The sequence below is a fragment of the Ursus arctos genome, unplaced genomic scaffold, assembly GCF_023065955.2.
Source record: "Ursus arctos isolate Adak ecotype North America unplaced genomic scaffold, UrsArc2.0 scaffold_22, whole genome shotgun sequence".
NCBI lineage: Eukaryota > Metazoa > Chordata > Mammalia > Carnivora > Ursidae > Ursus > Ursus arctos.
Genome location: NW_026622897.1, coordinates 19497454 through 19520720, shown reverse-complemented (window position 1 = coordinate 19520720; position 23267 = coordinate 19497454). Strand labels below are relative to the sequence as shown.

The window sequence follows — 23267 nt, the reverse complement described above, 5'->3', positions numbered from 1 at the left end:
TAAATAAATAAATAAATAAATAAATAAATAAATAAATCTTAAAAAAAAAAAAAATAAAAGGGTCATTTGCTATCAGGTGGCATGGGGAAGGTCCCAAAAGTCTGAGGCCAGGAAGACCCTAACCCACTCTGAGCAGCAAGGGGATGAAACCTGGTGCCCTTTCTGCTAGGGCCTGAGTGCTCACAGACTTGGGCTGTGGGTGCACTTAATCTCTTGCTTCCTCTTAAGGGCAGGAGGGAGAAACCTGACTTGTTCTTCCCTCTCCCAGACCACTGAGTCCTTAACAAACACATCTTCTTGCCTTCCCCTGTAGTGAGGGAAACCTGGACACAGGACAGGGTGCAGGCGTGTGTCCCAAGTCTGCCACACCCTTTCCTATCAAGGGTGGGGTCTCCTCCAACACTCAGTTTCTCTTCGGAGAAATGGAGTGGCTCTGGGAGTGGGGAGCAAGCGGTGATAAAGGTGCCAAAGAAGGGATCTCAGAGAAAAGAAGGGCTCGGAAGGAATAAGAATCTCTGAAGGTGTCAGAAAGGGTCTTCTGCCCGGGGCTCATGTTTGGGGCGGGACCCCAAAGTGGTGATGTCCATTTGCCCACTCAGGTAATTAGACCGCCTCCCTCTTCTTCCGGGGCCACTCTTTGTCTACAGAGTGCTCCAGATCTGATCCCTTCCCCCTGGGGTGCCCACCCAAGCCCAGTCCCTTTTCCCGGAGCCTGACAGCTTCAGAAATTGGGCAGGAGGGTGTAGGGCTAGAATGATTGCAGTCTTGGGGCTGGAGGAGGGAGGAGCATTTCCTTACCTGAGGGCACCGGCCTCTCCCCTTGTTTGCTCTGAGATAGCCAGTCTCGCTCCTGCCCTGCACGAGGAGGCTGCCCTGTGGGCGCTGCCTTCCCTCCCCCAGACCCAGACGCCCAGACCGACGCACAGACGGCTGGACGCGGCCATGGCCCGGCTTCCAGGGCCCTTCCTCTGCGGGGCCCTGCTCGGCTTCGTCCGCCTGGGCGGTGAGGCGGCGGCGGGCGGGACCACGGTCACAGCTGGGGGGCAGAGGGCCGGCCTCCGGGCTCCTGGGGTCGGCTCGGTCCCGCGGGGCAGGCTGGGGGGTCCGCCGGGCCGGGATCGGGGAGAGGGCGTCGAAGGCCGGGCGGGCGCAGGACACAGTCACGCAAGCCGGCGGGAAGCTGGGCCTCCCGGGAGGTTTAACCACCACCGGGCTATTGTTTTCCTTTCCCTGACAAACACACCCTCATACCTGGCCCAGTCTCGGTCCTTTAACCCACAAAACCCGGCCGAGATGTGTGCTCCTCCCTCCCGGAAACCTCCGGGTTCGAGAAGGGAGGGATTGAGGGGAGGGAGCTGAGCTCTGGAGGGGGGAGGGAGCCCCCCGCCCGGGAGGGAGCCCCCCGCCCTGCCCCACGCTGGGCTCTGGGAGCCGCGGGTTGGGCAGGGCCCCCAGACCACCACCGGGATTTGCGGCCGGGCCTCCACTCCACCCCAGCCCCGGGCCTGGGGCCGTCTGAGCGCTTCTCCCGCCGGCCTCCCCTCGCTCTGTGTCCCCCAGCCCCCGGGCTAGCCGTGGAGGTGAAGGTACCCGCCGAGCCCCTGAGCACCCCCGTGGGCAAGACAGCAGAGCTGACCTGCAGCTACAGCACGTCGGTGGGAGACAGCTTCGCCCTGGAGTGGAGCTTTGTGCAGCCTGGGAAGCCCATCTCTGAGTCCCATCCTGTGAGCTGACAGCCCTTGCGCTGGAGTGGGGCGGCCCTCCGTCCTCTTGGTGGGGTTGGCTGGGAGAGGCTGGAACAGAAGGCCCACCCAGGATGAGGGTGCAGGTCAGAGAGGGTGGGTTTGGGGGATCAGCATGCTTGGATGAAAACGTGAGTGGACTCTTTCTAGATCTTCTTAGGACCACAGTCTGCAAGACTCCAGATCCCATAAATGGCTCTGTATATCCAACCTCTCTCCCCTAGCTCCAGCAAGCAACTCCCCTGTCCTAGCGCAGTCCCAGCTTCAGTTAATAAGCCCATTGACGCTAAGCTCTGGCGATCGGTAGTAGGATCAAATGATGCCCCTTCCAGGAATATTTGCATTAATCCCCCCCCCCCCCACAAATCGAGAACCGTGCTTAGCTAAAAGCAATAAAACTAGTTCATTTAGCACCTGGGAAGGGATGGTATTTGGGGACAGAGACCTTGCTGGCTCTGGCTCCAGAGCATTAGCTTCCCTGTCTGGTATAAAAGAAGGGGCCTCTTTTACCTTCTTCTGCCTGCTTTTGAGAAAGGACTGTCCAGTTGATGCCAGTCAGAAAAAGGCGCATGTGCGTGTCTCCTGCTTCCCCCCAGATCCTGTACTTCACCAACGGCCAACTGTATCCAACTGGTTCTAAGGCAAAGAGGGCCAGCCTGCTTCAGAACCCCCCCACAGCAGGGGTGGCCACCCTGAAACTGACCGATGTCTACCCCTCGGACACTGGAACTTACCTCTGCCAAGTTAATAACCCGCCAGATTTCTACACCAATGGGTTGGGGCTAATCAACCTTACTGTGCTTGGTAAGGCAGGCTGGGGACCCACCAGCCACCCATGTACCATGAAAGCTAGCACTGGCCCTGCTAAGTACCCCCCCCCCATAGCCCCGATTTCCAGCCCAAGCACACACTGCACTGGGGACCCCAAGGGAAAATACCTCCTTCCCAAAGTCCTCCACCCTCCACAAAGAATGCCTCCTCCCTCAGTCCCTAAAAACAAAGGGTTTAAGAAAGAGAAACCCCTTCCCATATACAGGGATCTGAGTCATGCCCCCACAACTCTATCTTGGGGGGAACGTCCCATTTGTAGCCCAGATTCTGTCTTTCCTGAGGTCAGTGGCAGAGAAGGGGAGTGGCTGTTAAAGGAACAAGGGCCCCTGTCACTAGGCACCAACCTTGTGTTCAGAGTTTCCATCTCACTCCAACCCAGAAGCTGCTCGGAGATGAGCAAGCAGAAACTGCTAAAGAGGCTGGGGACGTCTAGATGGAAAAGCGAAGACTTAGGAGGTGCATAACAACTGCATTCAGAGATCTGAAGGCTTGTCCTGTGGAGGAGAGATTTTTCATTTCTTTTTGTGGACAGAAATTGGGACAGAATGGGAGGATATTATATTAACACAGATTTTGGCTCAATATGAGGGAGAATTTTCTAACAATCAGTATTTCCAATAGGGGCAATCATTTCCTGGGGATGCAGTGGAATGTGGACAGAAGTGGACTATTATTTGGTGGGAAACTGGAGCAGGAAATCTAGCACTTATGGAGGGGGGCGGAGCTAAGAGTTGGCTAAGGTACTTTCTGTGACTTTTGCAGTGCCCCCCAGTAGTCCCCTGTGCAGTAAGAGTGGTCAGACCTCCGTGGGAGGCTCCGCTGCACTGAAGTGCAGCTCTTCCCAGGGAGCCCCCAGGCCAGTGTACAACTGGATACGTCTTGGATCTTTCCCTACACCTTCTCCTGGCAGCATGGTGCAAGGTAAGGGCCCAGGGCATCAGGGAAGAGGGATACCCAGGACCTGGGCAAATCTGGTCCACACACCCTCACTTATCGGTTCTGTGCCTGTGGGTCTGACTGCTGTACCTTTCCCTGCTTCTTTCCTGGTGTCCTGTATTGTCCCCTGCTGTCTGTCTTCCTGCAGTCCGTGGCTCTGTGCTCCTGGGAGCATTTCTCAAGTTACGTGTACTCCTGATATCTTGGAAGACAGTGGAAGGCAGGGAGGTCTTCTATGATTCCCACTTCTGGGGATTTCTTAAGGGTCGTGAATCATTTCCAAGCTGCCCAGAGAGGAAACTGAGGCAGGGTAGCATGGACTGGCTTGAATCATTTAGTCAGCGTCTTGGGAGGAACCAGATAATTGGTCAAGAGCCTTGGCTTCTCTGCCTCCACATGCTTGTTCCAGTGCCGCCCTTGCCCCAGCCCCGGCACACCCCTTTATCAATCCTGAGAGCCCTCTGGATCATCTGGTGTGTGCTCTGCCTTCTAAAGGGAGGGTAAGCAGCTTAGTAAAACATTTGGGTGAGCTTTGGGCCACCCCAGAAGATACCGTTCCTAGCAATCGAGCCTTCTCTCCACCCCACCCAGGAACCTGACATCAGCCAGTCAGCATCCCACCCCAATTCCCCCAGTGTGCCTTCTCCCCCTCCCCTGAAAAGGCAGCTGTGCAGGGTAGAAAGAGCGTAGAAGTGGCAGTGGCTTTGGCACTTCTTTTCTGGGTCACCTCGGACAATTACTTTCCTTCTCTGAGCCAGCGCCCCCCCCCCCCCAATAAAAGAGGTTAGTCCTTTCCTGACAGGATTGCTGTAAGGCTGAAATGAAATATACGATCATCATAGTAGGTGCTCCCTGTGGGCTGACTGAATGACGGAACACTTCCTCCTCACCCTCCAGATGAAGTGTCTGGCCAGCTCATTCTCACCAATCTCTCCCTGACCAACTCCGGCACCTACCGCTGTGTGGCCACCAACCAGATGGGCAGTGCGTCCTGTGAGCTGACGCTCTCTGTGACTGGTAGGGGATGCTGGGCAGAGGCCCTGCGGAAGGCCTTGGCTGGGAGGCTGCATGAGACATCTGCGGAGGGGCCGAGGAATGTCTGGCCCTCTGAGTTCCCTGTGTCCCCTTAGACCCATCCGAAGGCCGAGTGGCTGGGGCTGTGATTGGGGTGCTCCTGGGCGTGCTGTTCCTGTCAGTTGCTGTGTTCTGCCTGATACGGTTCCAGAAAGAGAGGAGGAAGAAGCCCAAGGAGATGTATGGGGGTAGTGACATTCGGTGAGCAGGAGGGCTGGTGGGGGGAGGTTACAAAACAGGAGAAAAGGGCTTGGGTTATGAGTAGGTGACTTCAGCCCTCAAACTCTGACATCTTTCAGGTTGTTGGGGGGTAAGGAGTGCTGCTCAGCTCTGGGATTTGGTGGTGGGGGTGGCAGGTAGAGCAAGTGTGCTTGCGTGTGAGCGGTGCACGGGGTGGAGGACTTGGTTCATGGCTTCCCTCACCCTCCTCATACTTAAAAGAATTTTCAATTTTTAAGGCCTTTTCATATACATATATAGGCTGTGGATGCCAGGAGTTGGGTTTGTCCTGAGCCTTCAACTGAGTTTAGTTCTTCCATGTGGGGGAGCGAGGAAAGGAGAGGCAAGAGCTGCCTCTGTCACCCTGTTAGCTGTCAGTCGTGTCGTCCAGAAGAGGGCTCAGAGCAGTATTTCTCAAAGTGTGGTCTTCAGATTATCTCAGGAGCTTCTTAAACATTCAGATTCCAGCTACTTCCTGTCCCTCCTGAAGCAGTGTGTGTGTGTGTGTGTGTGTGTGTGTGTGTGATGGGTTGTGGAATCTTTATTTCAACCCAAATTCCACAGATAATTTTCATGTGTAGTAAAAATTTAAAGTCTTTAAGTCAGAGAATGGGGGGCGGTCCTTTGAGGGATGCCCCCAGCCTTCACCAAAAATTTTCTTCTATCAGGGAGGATGCCATTGCACCTGGAATTTCTGAGCACACTTCTGTGAGAGCTGATTCTAGCAAAGGGCTCCTGGAGAGGCCCCCCTCTGCCAACAGTGTGACGACTACCAAGTCCAAGCTCCCTATGGTTGTCTGATTTCTCCCCCTACCCTTGAGGGGGAATATCAAGAATTAAAGCCTTTGGGTACCATATCGTCTCCCTGTTCTTTCTGTCGGCATAGCGCATTCCTCTAGGCGGCACAAGGAGTGTTTACCAGTACTCGAAGATATGGGCTTGGAGTCCTAGAGGAGACGCTGTAGGTGGGAAGTTTGGTTGGCTCCAAGAGAGTAGGTTCTAACAAGACCCTCTTCCCTTTTTACTCCTCCTCACCTCCACTTTTTGATTTCGTCAAGTGAAATTTGCTCAAGCTTCAGGCGATGGCCTTGTGCACCCAAACTCCCTCCCCTCCGGCACCCTCTGAATACTTGGACATTCCTCTTTATTGTTCACATTCCAACCCAGCACGGTCACATGCACACACGGAGATAAAAATCCTTCGGGCCACAGCCCCAGGAGCCCGGCGGGGGGCGGGGCTAGCAGGGGCAGGGGCGGGGCCGCGGCAGACTCCTCCCACCGAGCCTACCAGGCGCTCGGCGTTTGCATAAACAAGATGAGAGCTGGAGAGGCGGCTCTCAGGGTGCGCTGGGGAGAGGGGAAGCAGATTACAGGCAGGCGTGGGGTTGGGGTGCGAAATAGGTACTTCCCTTACGATCGGAGCAATAGGTACTTCCCTTATGATCAGAGCAGGAGTTATCCAACACCATAAAAACCCTGTTTCCCTCTCTCGTCACCCCAGAGCCAAAGTTCTGGGGTCAGGCTGGGGCGCGAACAGCACAGAGACGCAGAGCGCCCCCTTTATCTGCGCACAGAACGAAAGGACTTTTTTTTTTTTTAAGTGAGTGTACTTGGGCGACGCTTAGGGCGCCCTCCGCAGTGCGCGCAGGGAAGTGCACGGAGGCTGCGGGGGCAGAGCGGCATGCGGGGTGCGGGCAGAGGTGGGCGAGAAGCAAAAGAAGGAAGACGTGAGAGCGCGGGGTTTGGGGCTAGGGTGGGAAGGAAGGGGGGATGGGGACCATATTAGACTGGAGGACTAACTAAAAGGGCACGGACTTAGCGACTCCTCGACGGAGCCTGCCTGGGAGAGGGGGTCTCTGGGGACGCAGGGAGGGCTCCTGAAGCTGGCAGGCTGGTGGGAAGGAGAGGATCACAAACACGGCAGGGAAGTCTCGTCACTGCGAAGGGGACGCGGCATCCATCTCTCCTCGGCAACTGAGGACAGAGAAGGTCTGAGCACCTGCCCTCCCCGGTACTTCCTCTCCCCCTTCCTTCTCCCTTCCTGAACCGGGACCCCAGGGCGGGGAGCGCCAGGGGACCCCAGTCACCCAGACCCCCACCCGAGTCACTGAGCTGAAATAAGCCAGGGCGTGTGTGCGCCGCAGTGTGTTTATAGCCTCAGGCTGGGTTTGTGCAGCCAAATGGGGGTGGCTGCGTTTCTGTGTTGGTCCAGGTGTGTCCCTGTCGCAGCCTCAGGCGTCCTGATGCATCAGAAAACCCGCAGGCTCGGGGTGGGGGGCGGGGAAGGGCGGGTAGAGGGAAAGGTGGGGGATTTGGTCCTTTTCTCCCCCTCAGGCCTCCCACCCGCTTCCGAGTCGTATTCATTACCTTTGAAAATGCTCAGTTCTTCGGTCCAGGGCGGGGCAGGAGGGAGGGAGGAGAGAGAGAACAGGTGAGCTCTCGGAACCCGCAGCACCCCCAGCCTTCTCCCAGCCACCCACCTCAGGCCTCGGATGGTAGTCCCCCACCCTTAGCTCCCTCTCCACCCCGCGGCCCGCCCGTAGTCTTCGGGCTCCTCCGGAGGGGGAGCGGGGCCGCTCTCGGCAGGTCCCGGGTTTGGGAAGGGGCAACCTGCCGCCCGCCGCGCCCCGCCCGCCTCACCTGGCCTAGTCTCCGCTGGGGCCGCCGCCCGCGCCTCCCCGGGCGCCCCCAGCTCCGCCCGTTCCCCCGTGGCCCGGGCCCTTCCGGCCGCGCTCTCCACTCTTTATCTTCTTCCGCGCCATGTGGCCCCGGAAACTCGCCTGGATTTTGGCCGCGGCTGCGTTGGCGCCGGGATCGTCCAGCGGGATGTCTAGAATGTCGTCGTCCGGCTTGGAGCACGCGCTCTCCTGGAGGCGGGGCAGGGGGCACTCGTGGGGTGACTGGGCTGAGACCTCGCGAGGGTAGGGGTAGGAGTAGAGCCTTGGGGGACCGGGACGAGGGCGACGCGCGAGTGCGAAGCGCAGAGATGGGAGCTGCGGGCTTGGAGAAGGACTGAGGAAGGGCCGCGGGCTGGTGTGTGTTTGTGTGTGTGTGTGTGTGTGTGTGTGTGTGTGTGTGTCCCTCCTGGAGAGCGGCAAGCAAAAAGGGTCAAGATCAGGTGGACACAGCTGTATTTCCAACTCAGGAAAGAGTCGTGCACGGTGGGATGGGGTGCAAGACAGCCAGATAGCCCTGAGTGAGCGAAGGGTCCATCACCATGGGCTGAGCTGGAGAGCTGCTGAGCAGATGGAGGGTGGGCTGGGAGGACAGTAAACAGCAGCAGGGACTCCTGGACGTGGCTGCTCCTCCCCCTGTCCTCAAAGGGTGCCTCCAGCTCAGAAGGGCTCCTTCTGAGTCCAGGATTCCCTGGGACAGGGTGTAGAAGAATCAGGCCAGTCCCTGCCCTAAGAAAAATCACAGCCCGGCTCAAAGCTGGAATTAGGGTGAAGGTGGGGCTAACCCCTGTTGAGTCAGCCTCCCTCCACCTAGGGCTAGAGGCCCAGAGACTGCTTTGCCATTGATTCTTCCTTTTCCAATGCTCCCCAGGAGGTACTCAAACACAGCAGAGAGGAGGTGGTCTGGAAGAAGCTACAGAGAGAAGGCTTTACTCCAAAAAAGGACAAAGGAAAGACAAGGAGGGGCAAGAAGCCCTTGGCTGTTGTATGCTCCAGAAGAAAAAAGGCATTATGACAATAGCTACCCATTAAGCACTTCTCGTGTTCCAGGCACAGTAACACAGTGTTTTACAGACATTATTTTATTTAGTCCTGGCAAAGCTATGACGCACCTTTTATTGTCATCCTAGTTTACCTCTAATAAAACTGATGATTTAAGTGTTTATAAATCTTACATAAGGTCGTACAGATAGTCACTAGTGGACCTAAGATCCAGGTCCTTGTATGTCAGAGTCCAGAGTATACTTTCAACCCCAATTGTGCAGGATAAGCAAAGGCAGTCAAGAAAATGAACCAAGCTCTACCTCTTGTTACCTAATGCTTTCTTATCTCAGCTCTTTCATCTGAAATCAGGATCATCATGTCTACTTCTATGGGTTGTGAGGAAGCATAAACAGCATGGTATACATCCAGTTTCTGGCACAATCTAGTTGCTCAATGAATGGTAGCTATTATGATGATTCTTTTAATTAATAAGTTGATGTGAAATAGTTGTTTTTGTAGGCAAAAAAACAAAAACAAAAACAAAAACCAACCAGACCAATTTCATATGGTTCAGCCTATAAGAATCCTATAATAATCCTATCCACCCCCAGGCCTCAGGTTTCTGTCTTCCACAGCATGCCCTAGCTGAGACAGGCAAAGGTTGGGGAATTGATCGTATTGATTTAGAGGTAAGGCTCTGGAATGGAGAGGGCCTCAGTCCCTGAGCGCCTTTGTTGCTTAATATTACGCACAGCATTAATGTGGGTTGGGATGCAGATGGTTACTATGGAGTTAAAAAGGCATTTCTCATTTGATCTGACCCTCTGGCTTCTAGGAATTTTCTCCCTCCCCCTGCCCCCCCCACAAAGACTTCTTCTTCAAAAATGGCTTCCCCTCATCATACTTCGCAATGCTGTTTTCATTTCCTGGGCTTCAGAGTTCTGCAATTTGGGCTCAAGATGCCCACAATTGATTTAAATGCAGTTAAAGGAAGTTATTAAGAAGCCAGTATGGTTGTGGAGGGGATTGGCACTCTTTGTCTTCTGCAGGTCTAGCTCTCTCTCTCTGACCTCTTATTCTCCACCTGTAATCATAAACAACTCTTCTGTGTTCCTTGAATGTCAGAGCTCAGTGCCTCTCTTGGGATATCCTTAGGCAACAGTGAAGCTTCTCCTCAATGGAGCACAATGATTTAAAACAAACAAGCAAACAAACAAACAAGCCCATTCCTGACCCATCTATCCGTGGCCAGCAGCTATGGGGGAAGGGGTATCTTCCCCCAACCATGCTGTGACCAACTTGCTGACCAACCTGCTGTCTCTACCCTCCTCCACCAGATCCAGAATGGAAATCTGGAACAACAGGGAGAGCTCCTCCCCCAAATCAGCTCCCTCTCCCTCCAGCTGAATTCTCAGGGCAGAGCTGCTCGGTGGCCTGTCCACAGGCAGAACTAGAGAGAGAATAAAAAGAATCCAGGAAGGGTCACAGTTCCGGGCTGGTGCCTTCTAAAGCCTGAGAGCTCCATATGAACCAGAGGTGGAAAAGTGGTGGAAAAGAAGGTAAAACAGGAAACCATGGCTTCTGGTCCCAAGGGGGCATATCACTTCACCTCCAGGGGTCTCAGTTTCTTCAGCCGCAACTGGAACTTGGCCTAGATGGATAAATTCTTTAGGTCCCCAATCCTAAAAGCCTTAAGAATTATCCCTGCGGGGGCACCTGGCTGGCTTAGTTGGTTAAGCAGCATCTGCCTTAGGCTCAGGTCATGATCGTGGGGTCCCAGGATTGAGCCCCGCATAGGGCTCCCTGCTCAATGGGGCATCTGCTTCTCTCTCTGCCCCCACCTCATTCTTGTGCTCTCTCTTTCTCAAATAAATAAATAAATAGATAAATAAAATCTTAAAAAAAAATCATCCCTGCCTATTACTTACTATGTGCCAGGCCCTGTGCTTTGCACACATTACCTCACTTAATCCCCACTTCAGGTCAAAAAAGAGCCTCAGAGATATTTTGTAACTTACCCTAGGCCACAGAGCTAACAAATTGTGATGGGATTCAGAAGCCTCAGGGCAGGTAATTATTTCTGTGAGTTCAGCTAGACCAAGTCAAGCAGACTAAGGAAAAGAAAGGATCCAAAAAATTAAATGTCTCTTTGCCTTTTCATATTAAGTGAATGGAGGGAAGTCATATACATACGTGACTATGTAAATCAGCAACTGGTACATTTGAATCAGCAGCTCTGCCTCTTAAAAAAAAAAAAAAAAAGCTCTGTTTTCTTCTTCTCATTTCTGTTTGAGCCTCCTTACCAAGGGGCAAGAAGGAAAGAGGCAGAACTAAGTGTTTCCCAAACACCAGGTCATGATGGCCAGCAAGGAGAGCCCCAGAATAAAAGATAAATAGGGCCCCGCCTTGGGGCGCCTGGCTGGCTCAGTGGGTAGAAAATGCGAGGGGGGTTGACGTCGAGGGGATTGGGTGTACAGCTTACTTAAAAAAAAAGAAAAAGAGGGCCCTGCCTCCAGACCCCAGATGCACTCTGTTCTCTACATGTCCCAGCTCCCTTCCAGCTGAGTCCACCTCCACAGAATGGGGATGGGGTAGGAAGATGCTTAGTCCCAGCCCTGTCCCAGCCCTCAACCCCTGTCACCTCTTCTCTCTTTTCTCCCCCCCCCCCCCAGTCTGACAAGGGTGCTGTCTCTTGCTTCGTCCTTTAGCCCTGCAGATCTGGTTTGTTGTGATGATTAAATATAAAGTTAGATACATGATAAGCAATCACAAATTGACCAATATTATTGATGTTAATGAATCAAAATCATAATAACCACAACGATTTGCCCCCTAAATTCTTTCTGCCTCTTGGTACCCAGAATAGGGAAGTCTCACCTCTTATAAACTGGGCTATTCTTTCCTTCCAAACCTCACTTTTTTTTTTTTTTTTTCCTTTCGTAAGCCATAGGTTGGAGGGTGGGGAGCAAAGTCATAACCTCTTGTATCATTAGCTGGGTTGACTGAATGACAGAGAATGCAAGGACTTTGGAGTAGTCTTTCCCCATATGTAGGGGCTAAAAATAACTAAAAATAAGAAATAAACAAACACATTTGATATAGTATGATCACGGTACTCCTCGCTAGGAGCCAGGTCTTGTGCCAGGCGCTTTCGTACCCAAGTCACCTTAACAGCAACCTACTTTGGCATCAGGCACTCGCAGCATCCAGGTCTCCGTGTGGGCGCTGACAAATTGCAGACACTTCCTTGCCTCGCCAGCAGGGCTCTCCCGCGGTCACTTCACCCAGCCCCCTCCGGGACTAGAAGGCGTTGGGGGACGGGCCAACCCCTCCTCAGAACCATACTGACTAGGCTTTCTGCTGCCCATCATCATTCCTGAGCTAACCAGTATGAACCGACTGTCCCCCCCGCCCTGCGCTGTACAGTGCACGAGGGTCACGGAGATCATCCTGTCTGCCTACCCACGGCGGTGGTAGTGGGATGGGGAATGGGGTGAGGGCGAAAGCCAGGGGAAAGGAGACCGAAAGGAGTCGCCGCAGCTTCGCTAGTTTACAGTGTCTCTCAGGGGGAAGTTCCTCTTCTCGTCTAACCTGCAGCTTCGCCCTGCAGAGTCCGCGGTCCAACCTAGACTGCCTGGCGGATGGGCGCCCAGACGCCCCCGCGAGTTGGGGAGCATTTTTCCTAGGGCTTCCAAGTCAGGCGGTACCTTCCACCACCCACCACCCACGTCTCAGCAGGCACCCCTTATTGCTCCTGGGTCTTCTGCACCCTCAAATGCACTTCCATCCCTTACTCTCCCTCCAGAGGGTTCTTGGGAGCCCCCTTGCCCCAGATCAAGCTGAGTGCCGGTCCCCCCGGCCCTCTAACTTACGGTGCAGCAGTCCATGCTGGTGTTGGGGGTCCTTGGCTGGGGCACAGGCTGGCGCAGGGCGGGGGTGGGGTCTGGGTGGTGCTGGGTGGGGACTCTGGGGGCCTTAGGGTGCCCGCTGACCAGCGCCGAAGCAGCAGCTCTGCTCTCGGGTCCTCTCTCCCGCGCTCCGCTCTGCTCGCGAATGTAACCTGAGCCCTTCGTCGAGAAGCCAATCAGGAGAAGCCTCGGTCAGGGCGGGCGGGGATTTTGCAGGGAGGACCACGCCCCCTCCCTGCTCCCTCCGCCTAGCTCCCCCTCCTGCCCCAACCTCTCCGCCTACACACTTCCATCCATTCCTCCTACACACCCCATCCTCCCAAATTCAACCCCCTTGTTTGCTGAGGAGGCAGACTGCCAGGCAGATGTACGCCGCCGCAGGCAGAAGGGGGCCCCCCGACATCCCGGGCACAAACACACTCACATTGGGCACAACACCCCTCCCACCCATATGTGGAAAACCACGCACCCCTCCCCACCTCCCCACACTTCCACAACTTAGCTAGAGTCCCAAATATGGCTCCCACTAACTCCTCCTCCCCTCACCCCCGCCAGTCCTCAAAGAAAAGCCCCTAAGACGTGCGTTTAAAAAGTCCCATCATCACTCTGCTAGGGAAGCAAGAAAGCTGTCAGTACAAAACCTGAGCGTGAGCACACATAAAACACGAAAGCTCACAAGCCCCACATGTGCATATGTGGTAGTGCCCCGGCTCACTAAAACGCGCACGGCTACAGGCACACTCTACAGACACAACCTGAAAAAATAACTACCCAGGACCTTGTACACACGCTGTGCAGATAAATGCAGACGGTGCACCGCCTACATGGGTGGTAATCACCCCACCCGCGATGTCCTCTGTTAACCTATTATCCTATTCTATCTATCTATCTATCTATCTATCTATCTATCTATCTAATGTATATATTTATGCATAGATACTGGCTTGGGAGAAATACTCTTCCCTCCCACTCCCATACCAGAATCTCCCTAACGTCTTTTTAAAAATTAATTTATTTTAGAGATAAATGAGAGAGAGTGCGCGCGCAAGGTGGAGAGGAGCAGAGGGAGAGGGACAAGCACACTCCTTGCTAAGGGCGGGCTGATCCCACTACCCTGAGTTCATGACCTGAGCCCAAAACCGAGTCCCTTGCTCAACCTGCTGAGCCACCCTGGCACCCCTCCCTAACCTCTTGATCCCTTGCTTCAGATAAAACAAAAACTGGCCACTCTCATCTTGCCCCTGGGAAGAAGAAAAATATCCTAAACTCTAATATTGGGATATATAAGAAATTGTTGTCTTTCGGGGTCCATGGTGGAGGAAGGATGTGGGCTTTGTGAGAGGTTGGAACAGGGAGATATGGGAGGAGCATCGTGAGGCAGCAGCCTGCCACGTTTGTGGTGACCAGTGACCCCCCCCCCCCCCGCAGTCAGGGTACGAGAGCTGGCAGCGTGGCATGGTAAGTGGATAGAGTAGGCCACCTCTGAGGAAAATAGAAAGTCTTTCTCAGCTAAGGTCCCAGAGGAGGGAACGCTGCTCAAGCAGGTTGACCGAAGCAGAGCAAGGAGGGGAAAATGCCCTGTGGCTCCGGTTGGGACAGGGGATCCTGAAACAGCACTGTAGGGAATCCAGAGCCACTGGCCAGTCATAGCATGGCTGTTGCATGCTCCCTTCCTACCTGGACGGGCTACCGCTTTGCCTGCCAAAGGGAAAATGATGGGACAGGGTTAGTCAGCTTAGTTCCCCCAAACTGAGCTGGATGCTGGCCAGGATTCCAGGGCTTGGGGTATAGGGGTGTCTCTCCCAGCATGTTTGGGACCCACCCACCCTTGTAACTGAAAATCTGTTCCCCAATCTGTCTCTGGCACTTCCTCTATCCCCCCACCTCCACCAAATGGCAGGATGTCCTGGGAACTCAGCCCCTTGCCTAAACGATGGGCACATCTGGGGCCTTAGCTTGTGTCAGTTCCTGTTGGACTTCCAATCTAGAATCCAGAGGAGAAAGGGAAGGAGGAATTGGGGACAGAATGGGTATCAGGCCTGGACTCTGCTTTTCCCTCTTCCCAAATTAGAGCTGAGGAATTCGGGATTTTAGCGAGTTTGCAGGAAAGTCTCCCAAGTTGCTAGGCAACATCCCTCTGCAGGCTGCTGCCTCTGGGCCCTTCTTCCTGCTGGTCAGAGCTGAAGGGGGTTAACTTTACAACATGCCCCCCTAAACTCCCACACAGGCAGCACAGCCCTTCCCTCTTCCCAAAAGACGCCCTTGTGTGGGGGTGAGCGTGTCTCCGAAACCCTGGCGGCCGGTGGAAGAGCAGAAATGGCAACTGTCAGTTCCCTCCGCAAATCAAGCATTTCAGCGACAGCCCACTTGAGGCGCCCACGCAGCACTGGCCACTGTGCATGCCGCGGGGGATGGGCAGTCTTGGAGGTAAGGAAAAGGTAGACAGAGAGGAAGGCAGACACAGGAATCAGAAGACAGACACAAACTCAAATAATCCAGAGGAAGGAGCAGTGACACGTACAACCTCATTTCAATGACACACACACCGACCCAGACGGACAGAAACACACCCTGTTCACACATCCACAGAGACACACACTGTGGCCCCATTGCCACCCACTGGCATCCAAAGATAGGCACAGAAGTGGACCCCTTGGCCATCATGCATCAAGGGCACATGCTTCCTTGGTGAGGGCTTCCTCTTTTGACTAGGTGGCCAGGGTTCGTCAGCAAGATGGGCTGGCTGGAATTCTGAGCCCCTGCTCAAATAGATGAGTGAGGAGAAGGGGCAGGAGCTGTGTGGAATGCCTGGGTCTGGCTGCTTGGAGGAGCAGGCTGTCTCACTCTGCGAAGCTCGGAGCCTGGCAGAGCAGTGCCAGGTGACACTCCCCACGAGGGACTGCCGGCTGGGCGGAGGACCTGGGTGCCAAGGGCATCTTTTGGAGGGGCACCTACTAACCAGCTGGACTTGAGTCTTGTAGCTGTCCTCTGTGCCTCTTCGAATTTCATAAACTCTGCGGCCCCTACGGCTATTGAAGGAGAGGGACTGCCAGCCTGGAAATGAGATGAACTCCGGAGGGCCAGGTTAGAGAGGGCGCCGGGGCATGGGGGGGGGGGCGGTGGGCTGCATCCGGCAGGGAGCATGGCGGGGGAGAGGCACAAAGTCAAAGCCAAGGCCAGCAGAGGAAGAGATTTTAGACAAAAGAAAAGATAAGAGATGGATTAGTGTGAAGCTTCTGGGGTCCAATACGGATCCATCTGGGGACAGATGGTGGGGGATTTGGAGAAAGTTGGTCCTCGTAAGCAGAGAGAAAAGCCAAGGCACATGGCAAGCTATTTGCCAATACTTGTGGCTTCCCTTCCTTGGAGTGGGCACTTTCTGAACATAACATCCCAGCTCAAGCCCACAGAGGGACTCCATGATAAGATGGGGGTGGAAAGTAGGAGGCCGATGCCTCTGGTGGAGCTGATCTGGGGGCTTCTTAGGTCAGGATTTCACCCATTGGAATGGAGGGGGTGGGGGTAGCAGGAAATTCAGTTTTCTCTGCAAATATTTCAGCTTTTGCTGTAGTAGTATTTTTAGCAACTTGGTTGGCAGAGGAGGAGCCCGGGTACATTTTTAAAGGGGCCTCCGCCAGACTGGAGGCCTCCTCCCACCCTCACCCCACACGTCCTAAAGCAGAGGGGAAGAAAGTACAAGGCTCAAGGGGCGCATTCAAATCAGGTTTGCTGGGCATTAGGTGACCGTTAAGTGCTGTTCACCCATAGTGCGTAGCAATCATCGGCAGTATCATTATCGTTAGCAGCATTATCTAGAAGAGGAAATATGTCTTGAAGTTCTGTTGTGTGCAGGGTACTACCGGGGACGCAATAGGGAAGGTTTAATATACTTGGAAAGACAGCGGAAGGAACCAGCACTCCTGTGTGACTACGAGGTGTCGTGTGTCGTGCTAACCACATCATCTATGTGGTTCCATTTCATTCTTACAACAATCCTGTGACTTCGGCCTTATGGTTCCTATTTACAGATGAAGAAGCAAAAAGGTTGAAGAATGTACCCAAGGCTATATCGTCATTAAAGGGAAAAATCTAGATCAAAACTCAGAGCAGAATAATAACAGTATTCTACATCGGAATAGTGTTTTTCAGAGCGCTCCCGAATTCATGATTTAATTTGGTGCTCATGAGAATTGTGTGGGGAGGTATTAATATTTTTAACTCCTGTTTCTGAGGACAAAGTAAGGCTTAGAGAGGTTAAATGACTTGTCTAGAATTAGCCCTCTGGTGAATTACAGAACCAGGGCTAAAATGCAAGCGTTCTAACATTGAATTCTGTGTTTTCACCCTAGAGGTGTACAACACCCAGCACTTGCCCTGGGCTCCATGGGGTGGGTTATAGTGGTTAGCAAATCAGACACCGTCTCTTCTGTCTTGGATCTAACAGTCTGATGATAAAAGTATGTATGTGTACGTGTGTGCATATAGGTAGATATATGTATAGATATAGTTGTGTATATATATCTATGTGTATGTGTATGAAATGTATCGATATCTCCTAAAGTAATAAATGATAGATGCCGAATGAATGGTGCACAGTAAGCATTATGGGAGTTGAGGTGTGGGAGAAATCATCGAGAGCTGGGATGATCCAGGAAGTCTTCCTGGTTGAGGGGGCTAGAGATAGGCAGAAGGACATCTTGGCAGGAGCAAATGTTTTGAGCTGTGCACTGCATTTAGCGTCTCTGTGCTTATGCTGCCCCAGTCCAGAAAGGCCCTGAGGACAGCAATCCCAATCTCCTCCCCACCCCCACAAGGTTGTATTGTTTTGTTTGTTTGTAGTAGGGTCCACACCCAATGTGGAGCCCAAGTCAGGCTTGAACTCATGACCCTGAGATCAAGACCCGAACTGAGATCAAGAGTTGGAGGCTTGGGGCGCCTGGGTGGCACAGCGGTTAAGCGTCTGCCTTCGGCTCGGGGTGTGATCCCAGTGTTATGGGATCGAGCCCCACATCAGGCTCTTCCGCTATGAGCCTGATTCTTCCTCTCCCACTCCCCCTGCCTGTGTTCCCTCTCTCGCTGGCTGTCTCTCTCTCTGTCAAATAAATAAATAAAATCTTAAAAAAAAAAAAAAGAGTTGGAGGCTTAACCTGACTGACCCACCTAGGTGCCCCCGCCCCTCCCCCCCCCCCCCCCCCCCCCCCCCCGCCTCAAGGTTTTATATCTGAAGCTCAGCGGCCTGATTTTACCTCGGAACCCTCCAGGACCTGTAGGAACACAGCCAGTGTGTGCTTGTGCCTGCTCGCAGCCCTGCTGGTCCTCGGTGCTGCAACACGTACCGACCGACCCCTTGCTCCTCCTTCACCTCGACTCCCTTCTTCTCTGGGCCTGTGTAGTTCAAAGTCCCGGATGTGGTTTACTCCTTGTTCCTCTACTGCCCCAATGTCTACCTGCTTTGTTGCCCTCCACTTCCCTTCCCTCAGTCTGCTTCCGCACCTTTCCTCATGAATCACAGCTAGGGATGGCTAAGCAGTGTGTGTACCTTCTGGGCCTACACATGCCATCTGTAAACATTGCACCAACACAACCATTTTTTATAACAAAGGAACAACCATCTTGATAATATTTTAAGGACAAATCTAGCAGAGTCCTAATAACCACCTCAACTGGGGGCCGGACAAATGTCTGCTTGAATTTGTTTTTATCAAAAGACTTACAGGAGGTGTAATTCTTACCTGATTCTTTAGTGCATTTAAAGGCCCTTTCTTCTGTGGGTCAGCCAGACGTTCAGATATCAGACCTTCTTTTTTTTTTTTTTTTTTTTTTTTAGTGATTTTTTATTATATTATGTTAGTCACCATACAGTACATCCCCGGTCAGATATCAGACCTTCTTGATTCTACCAGCGACATGTGCCCAGTGAAGTTCAGGCCATTCTGCTGGTCGTTGTCTACCTCAGGGCAGAAAGGATAAACTCTCGTCCGGGAGACGGAGACCCTCGATCATTCAGAAGGAGCATCTCTTGGAGCCGGTGTATGGGGCCAGGACCCCAGCCTGACACTTCCTCGTGTTCACGCCGTCTAATCTGAGAGCTTGGGGCGCTGGTTTTGATCTGGATCCACTGGCCATGGCTCTCATTCATTTGGCATCTTGCAAGGTACTCTTTTTTTTTTTTTAATCTTCTGTCTTATTTGAGGAACTTTAAACTCTTGCAAAAGTTAAGTAATACATAATGAAGCCCACTGTATCCATTACCCATGTTTAATAATTCCCAGCACAACACCAAACTCATAAAACCTATATTCCTTATGAGTCCCCCATTACCACTTCATTCACAAACATTCAGGTATGTGCCCTTGAAACATACAAACTCTTTAATACCTATTTTTAAAGCCTATGCTCATTAGCCTGGAAGTTCGGCAAGGAAAGAAATTCGAGCGGTTTTCTTTACCACTGTAGTCTTAACACAGTGTCTGGGACATAGTGGATACTCAGTAAATATTGTTTGAATAATTGAATGAACAAGGGGTGAATGAATAATACTGTCACAAGGAAACAAGGTTGGGGGGGGCGCCTGGGTGGCTTAGTCGCTCGGACATCTGCTTTTGGCTCAGGTCATGATCCTGGGGTCCTGGGATCCAGCCCTGCATCAGGCTCCCTCCTTGGCAGGGTTCCTGCTTCTCCCTCTCCCTCTGCCCCTCCCCCTGCTCATGCTCTCTCTCTCAAATGAATAAATATATATATTTTTAAAAGAGGAAACACTGGATAAGGAAAAAGTGCATGCATCTGTGATCAGGCATGATCTAATGTGTTAGAGGCCCTGTGTGTCTTCAGCAAGCACTTACTAGGTGGACCTTAAATAGGGAGGCGACTCTTCATCTCTCTGAGATTCGGTCTTAGGCCTTCCATTCTGTGGAGCTCAGACACGGCCCCATGTGCTCCTTGGAAGTCCATGCTGGGGTGGCCCTTTTAGGGGAGCAGCATGGGAGATGGAGCATGAGAAGGGCCTAAGCGCTTGGGAAGCAGCCAGGCCTGTACACCCGTTTACTGAGTTTAATGTTTCTATTTCTGTTTCATTATTTCTTTCCTTTATCTTGGTAAAGCATTTCAACTTCGAGCTATGAGAGGGGACATTTAAGGAAGGGTTATAGACTCAGTCTCAGATCGGGGAGCCCAAGGTGGGAGAGCCAGCTTGAAGGCAACAGCCGTTCGCGGGGTACCTTACAAGGAAGGTATCTCTCAGTGGATGAGAGTCCAGCTTTGTGGTCTTGCTGCCCTGTTCCATCGGGACAGTCTCTTCCCATTGACAACCTTAGAGAGTTTTATCATTTTTTTAAAGGGGGAAGTTTCTTTCATTGGGTGATCTGACCATGGTTGACCCCAATTCTCAGGACTAAGTCTATATGTTAATGTTTTCTGCCTCCCAGGCCAATCCAGTGGTCTGATAGGTAGGTGCAGGCCACCCTGCCACTCCCATTTATAAGGAATTAAGGGCTTACCACCTTTCACTTTCCTTAAGCCAATACAGATCAGCCACATGCTGGAAATGGTATTACCAAAGATCGTCTTCTACGGAATTTCCATATGAGCTTCTGTGAGAGCAGTAAGTGTTGGTATGGAAAGCTCTTTTACCTTTAAACTTCCAAAGGAAGGAGACGTTGACAATTTCCCTAGCAGACTGTCATCCGATAGGGCCAAGATGTGGGGGAACGGATATTAGAATTCAGCCGTTGTAAGGCCTGGGTGGCAGGTCATCTGCAAGAGAAAGTTTCCTCAAAGACACCACCTAACATGAAAGACACATCACACGCCCCTGAAACTGAATGACACAGGAATTTGGTCATTGGTTCAAATGTCTTTCCCTATGTAAAAATGAGAGTAGTTCTACGTAGCTTAACCCTGCCTCTAACCTTGGCAAGTGATGTTGTTTTGCTCGAATTTTTTCCCCCTTTTTGGCCAGATGGAAGCACTGCAAGGAAAGGATTATTAAAGACGAGCTTTTGTTATTCTGGAATTTGGGCGGAGCATTTAAGTTTAAGGAGGTAATCCCGGCTGGTTATTTGGGGTTGGTATACTTTTGTTATTTTTGCTTTGCCTGCCGTGGGATTGTGTGTTGGAGTGGGGTGAGTGGGGAGTGCTGGAACATGAGCTGTTTTGGGACTGGGTTGTTGGTGGAGATGTTCCTGATGCTTAGACAGAAGGCATGCCAGGTAAATCCATTCTGTCCTTCTGACCCTGAAGCCTTAAGGTCTTTAAGTCCTCGTTCTGCAGGTATTCAGTGTTCAGAAGACAGAGCCAAAGGTCTATACCGTAGACACAATCCTATGACGTACATATTTCTCAGAAGCGAAAGCGGATAAAGCCTGGTCCTTAAAAAAGAGAGAGCGCTTTTTTTCCTACTGGGAACAGCGTCATGGAGCTATGCTATGTTATGATTTGCTAAACATATGTCAGATCATAACAGTAGGAAAGTTCCACATTTGGGATACTGTGTGAGGATGTGTATAGATCTTACCAAAACCATCATGGCAGCCGCTCTTGGCTTCCTAGCCAATATCTACGCATTTCCCCTTCTTGCTTGCTAACAGAACTGCAGTTTTGTTGGGAGCAGTCATGGGTCCGGACCTGACATTGTGCCATAATCAGTCTAAGCCTGTTTCTACTTCAGCTTTTATGACAGCTAGGGCTGGTCACAAGACGCAGATATGGCCAATGAGATCCAAGCAAATTTCTGCTGAGAAATCTTCTGGGAAAGCTTTTGCTTTCCCGAGAGGAGGAGGCAGATGCTGCTGGCACCACCAGCCCCCTTCTTTCTGCCTTAAATACAGACCTGGAGTCTAGAGCGGCATCTGCTCTCTTTCGACCATGCAGCAAGTCAAATACTGAAACCACAAGGAAAAAAACCCCTCCTTTATATTTAAGCCATTATCATTCAAACTTTCTATAAGGCTTACACAAATGAATCCCTAATAAGACATCATAATACAAGAGAGGTTCAAGTGCAGATCAGGGCACCTGTCGCTGACAAGATGAAGACTGCATGCACAGGTTATTTCCAGGGATTCTTTGATGACAGACCTGAAAATTCTAAGTTAAAATAGCTAGTAATTCAGGCACAAGTGTACGTGATCTCGTGCAGCTTGACTTCCTAATTGGTTGTCCTAGATTGGCTCTGCTTAATTAAAGGAACCATTGTAGGATTCTAAGTGACCATTTATAGTTCCTGTAGTCACGCTCAAAGCCTTTGTCCCTGGCCTCCCAGTATTGCTACCACATCAACCTCTCAGTTGTCCCATGACTGGTGTGTGGGTTTGCTATAATTAGAATTACTGACAATTAAGGAAAATTCCTTTAAGTCAGAGACAAGAACTCAGAGATAGAGGAGGACTGGATGCGTTTAGGCGTTTTATCTCTAGCGAGATGGCTGATCTGTGTTGGTTTTTAAGAAGTTATAGGTGGTAGACCCTTGATTCCTTATAAATGGCAGCAACAGGCTGGTCTTTGCCCACCCAAGAGGCCACTGGTTTAGTTTGGTAGGGAGAAGTCATTAACATAGGAATTTATTCAAGGGAGTTGGGATTAACCCTATCAGACCACACAATGAAGCAAGGTCCCACCTCTTTCAGTAAAAATAAAACCTTCCAAGGTTAGCCCTGGAAAGAGAGAGAGTCAGGGCAGAGCAGGTATTCCTCCAGAATCTGTTTGTACGGCCTTCGGAGCTCCTTCAGAGCACACTTCTCTCCTCCGTCGTTCCCGCAGACAGTATGTGTAGTCCACATGGAGTGGCCTGTCTAGTCTGAGATTCTGAAGGGTTAATTAGAGATTCCTAGGACGAGGATTCTCCATCAGTTCTTCGGCTACTGAAGGCGTGTCTCCTTTAAAATGGGCATTACTTCTAACCACGACAAGGGAATGCTTTGCACCTATAAGCAGAAACCTCTGGGACACTGGGAGGACACTTATGATTATTATTGTAAACCAGCATGTATATGCAAGAACTTCTGAATTTGCCTTTGAATTAACGTAAATATGTCATAAGTCTGGAAGGTCTCAAACCATTTTCCTGGAGCATTTTCTGTGCCAAATATTTATTTTGAGCATTTATTATGTGCCATCTGCTTTATACTAAGGGCCTCACATGTGGTATTGATCAAGACTGTCTTGGTTGTAAGGGATAGAAACCCAATTTACATCAGCATAAGCATCAATTCACGGCAAGGATGGAGGGGGAGCCTCAGGAACAACCGCATCCAGGAATATAAAATATTAATAAGAGTCTCCTCTTCCCTTTTAATTTCTTGTCTTTGCTTCGTTCTGCACAGTGCTGCCGTCCTCATTCTCCTGGAACTACGGCTGCAGGCGGCTCTGAACTTAAACCATTCTAGTCTTGAAACTAAAGAGGAAATATCATTCTTCAATCCCAACTTCATTAATAATAATTTAAAAATTCCTAGGAGAGGTCTGATAAACCAGACTCCGGCCGCATGCCCGTCCCCACACCAATCCCTCCGGCTAGGAGGATGAAGAACTGTAATTGACCCAGCCTGCGGCACAACCGTGTGGCCAGCTGGGTTCTATGATCACCAGTGCCCTCCAGAACCATTTGGTTAGAGTGGGGAAGAGCAGTTGCACAAAAGAAAGGGCATTATTCCCGAACAGGCTGACTTGAGTAATGTATGTCCAATTCAGTGCATGAAGTCAGGCAGTGCTCGTTAAGAGTCCAGGGACGCAATTACTATTATCCGTGTTTTATAGACAAGGAACATGTGGGGAAACAGAGAGGTTAAGCACTTGAACAAGGGTACACAGCTGGTAGGCCGCAGAGCTGCGATTCCACTGGAGTCCGTTTAACTCCAAAGCTACTCCATTACTTGACCACCTCTCCTCCTTCCATGAGTTTT

General features: G+C 51.6%; 2 protein-coding genes across 2 annotated transcripts; one reads left to right on the top strand and one right to left on the bottom strand.

Moving 5' to 3' along the window:
- Positions 1-46: 46 nt before the first annotated feature.
- Positions 47-6035, top strand: VSIG2 (V-set and immunoglobulin domain containing 2). The gene is made up of 7 exons (XM_026505507.4): positions 47-1003; positions 1561-1724; positions 2339-2546; positions 3336-3494; positions 4407-4526; positions 4640-4784; positions 5471-6035. The coding sequence occupies exons 1-7, from the start codon at positions 754-756 to the stop codon at positions 5601-5603; spliced, it is 1179 nt and encodes a 392-aa protein (XP_026361292.3). The 5' UTR covers positions 47-753; the 3' UTR covers positions 5604-6035.
- Positions 4218-12478, bottom strand: NRGN (neurogranin). The gene is made up of 4 exons (XM_026505509.4): positions 12334-12478; positions 7443-7669; positions 7170-7187; positions 4218-6776 (listed from the first exon to the last, which is right to left on the bottom strand). Exons 1-2 carry the CDS (start codon positions 12346-12348, stop codon positions 7448-7450), a joined length of 237 nt encoding a protein of 78 aa, XP_026361294.1. The 5' UTR covers positions 12349-12478; the 3' UTR covers positions 4218-6776; positions 7170-7187; positions 7443-7447.
- Positions 12479-23267: the final 10789 nt, after the last annotated feature.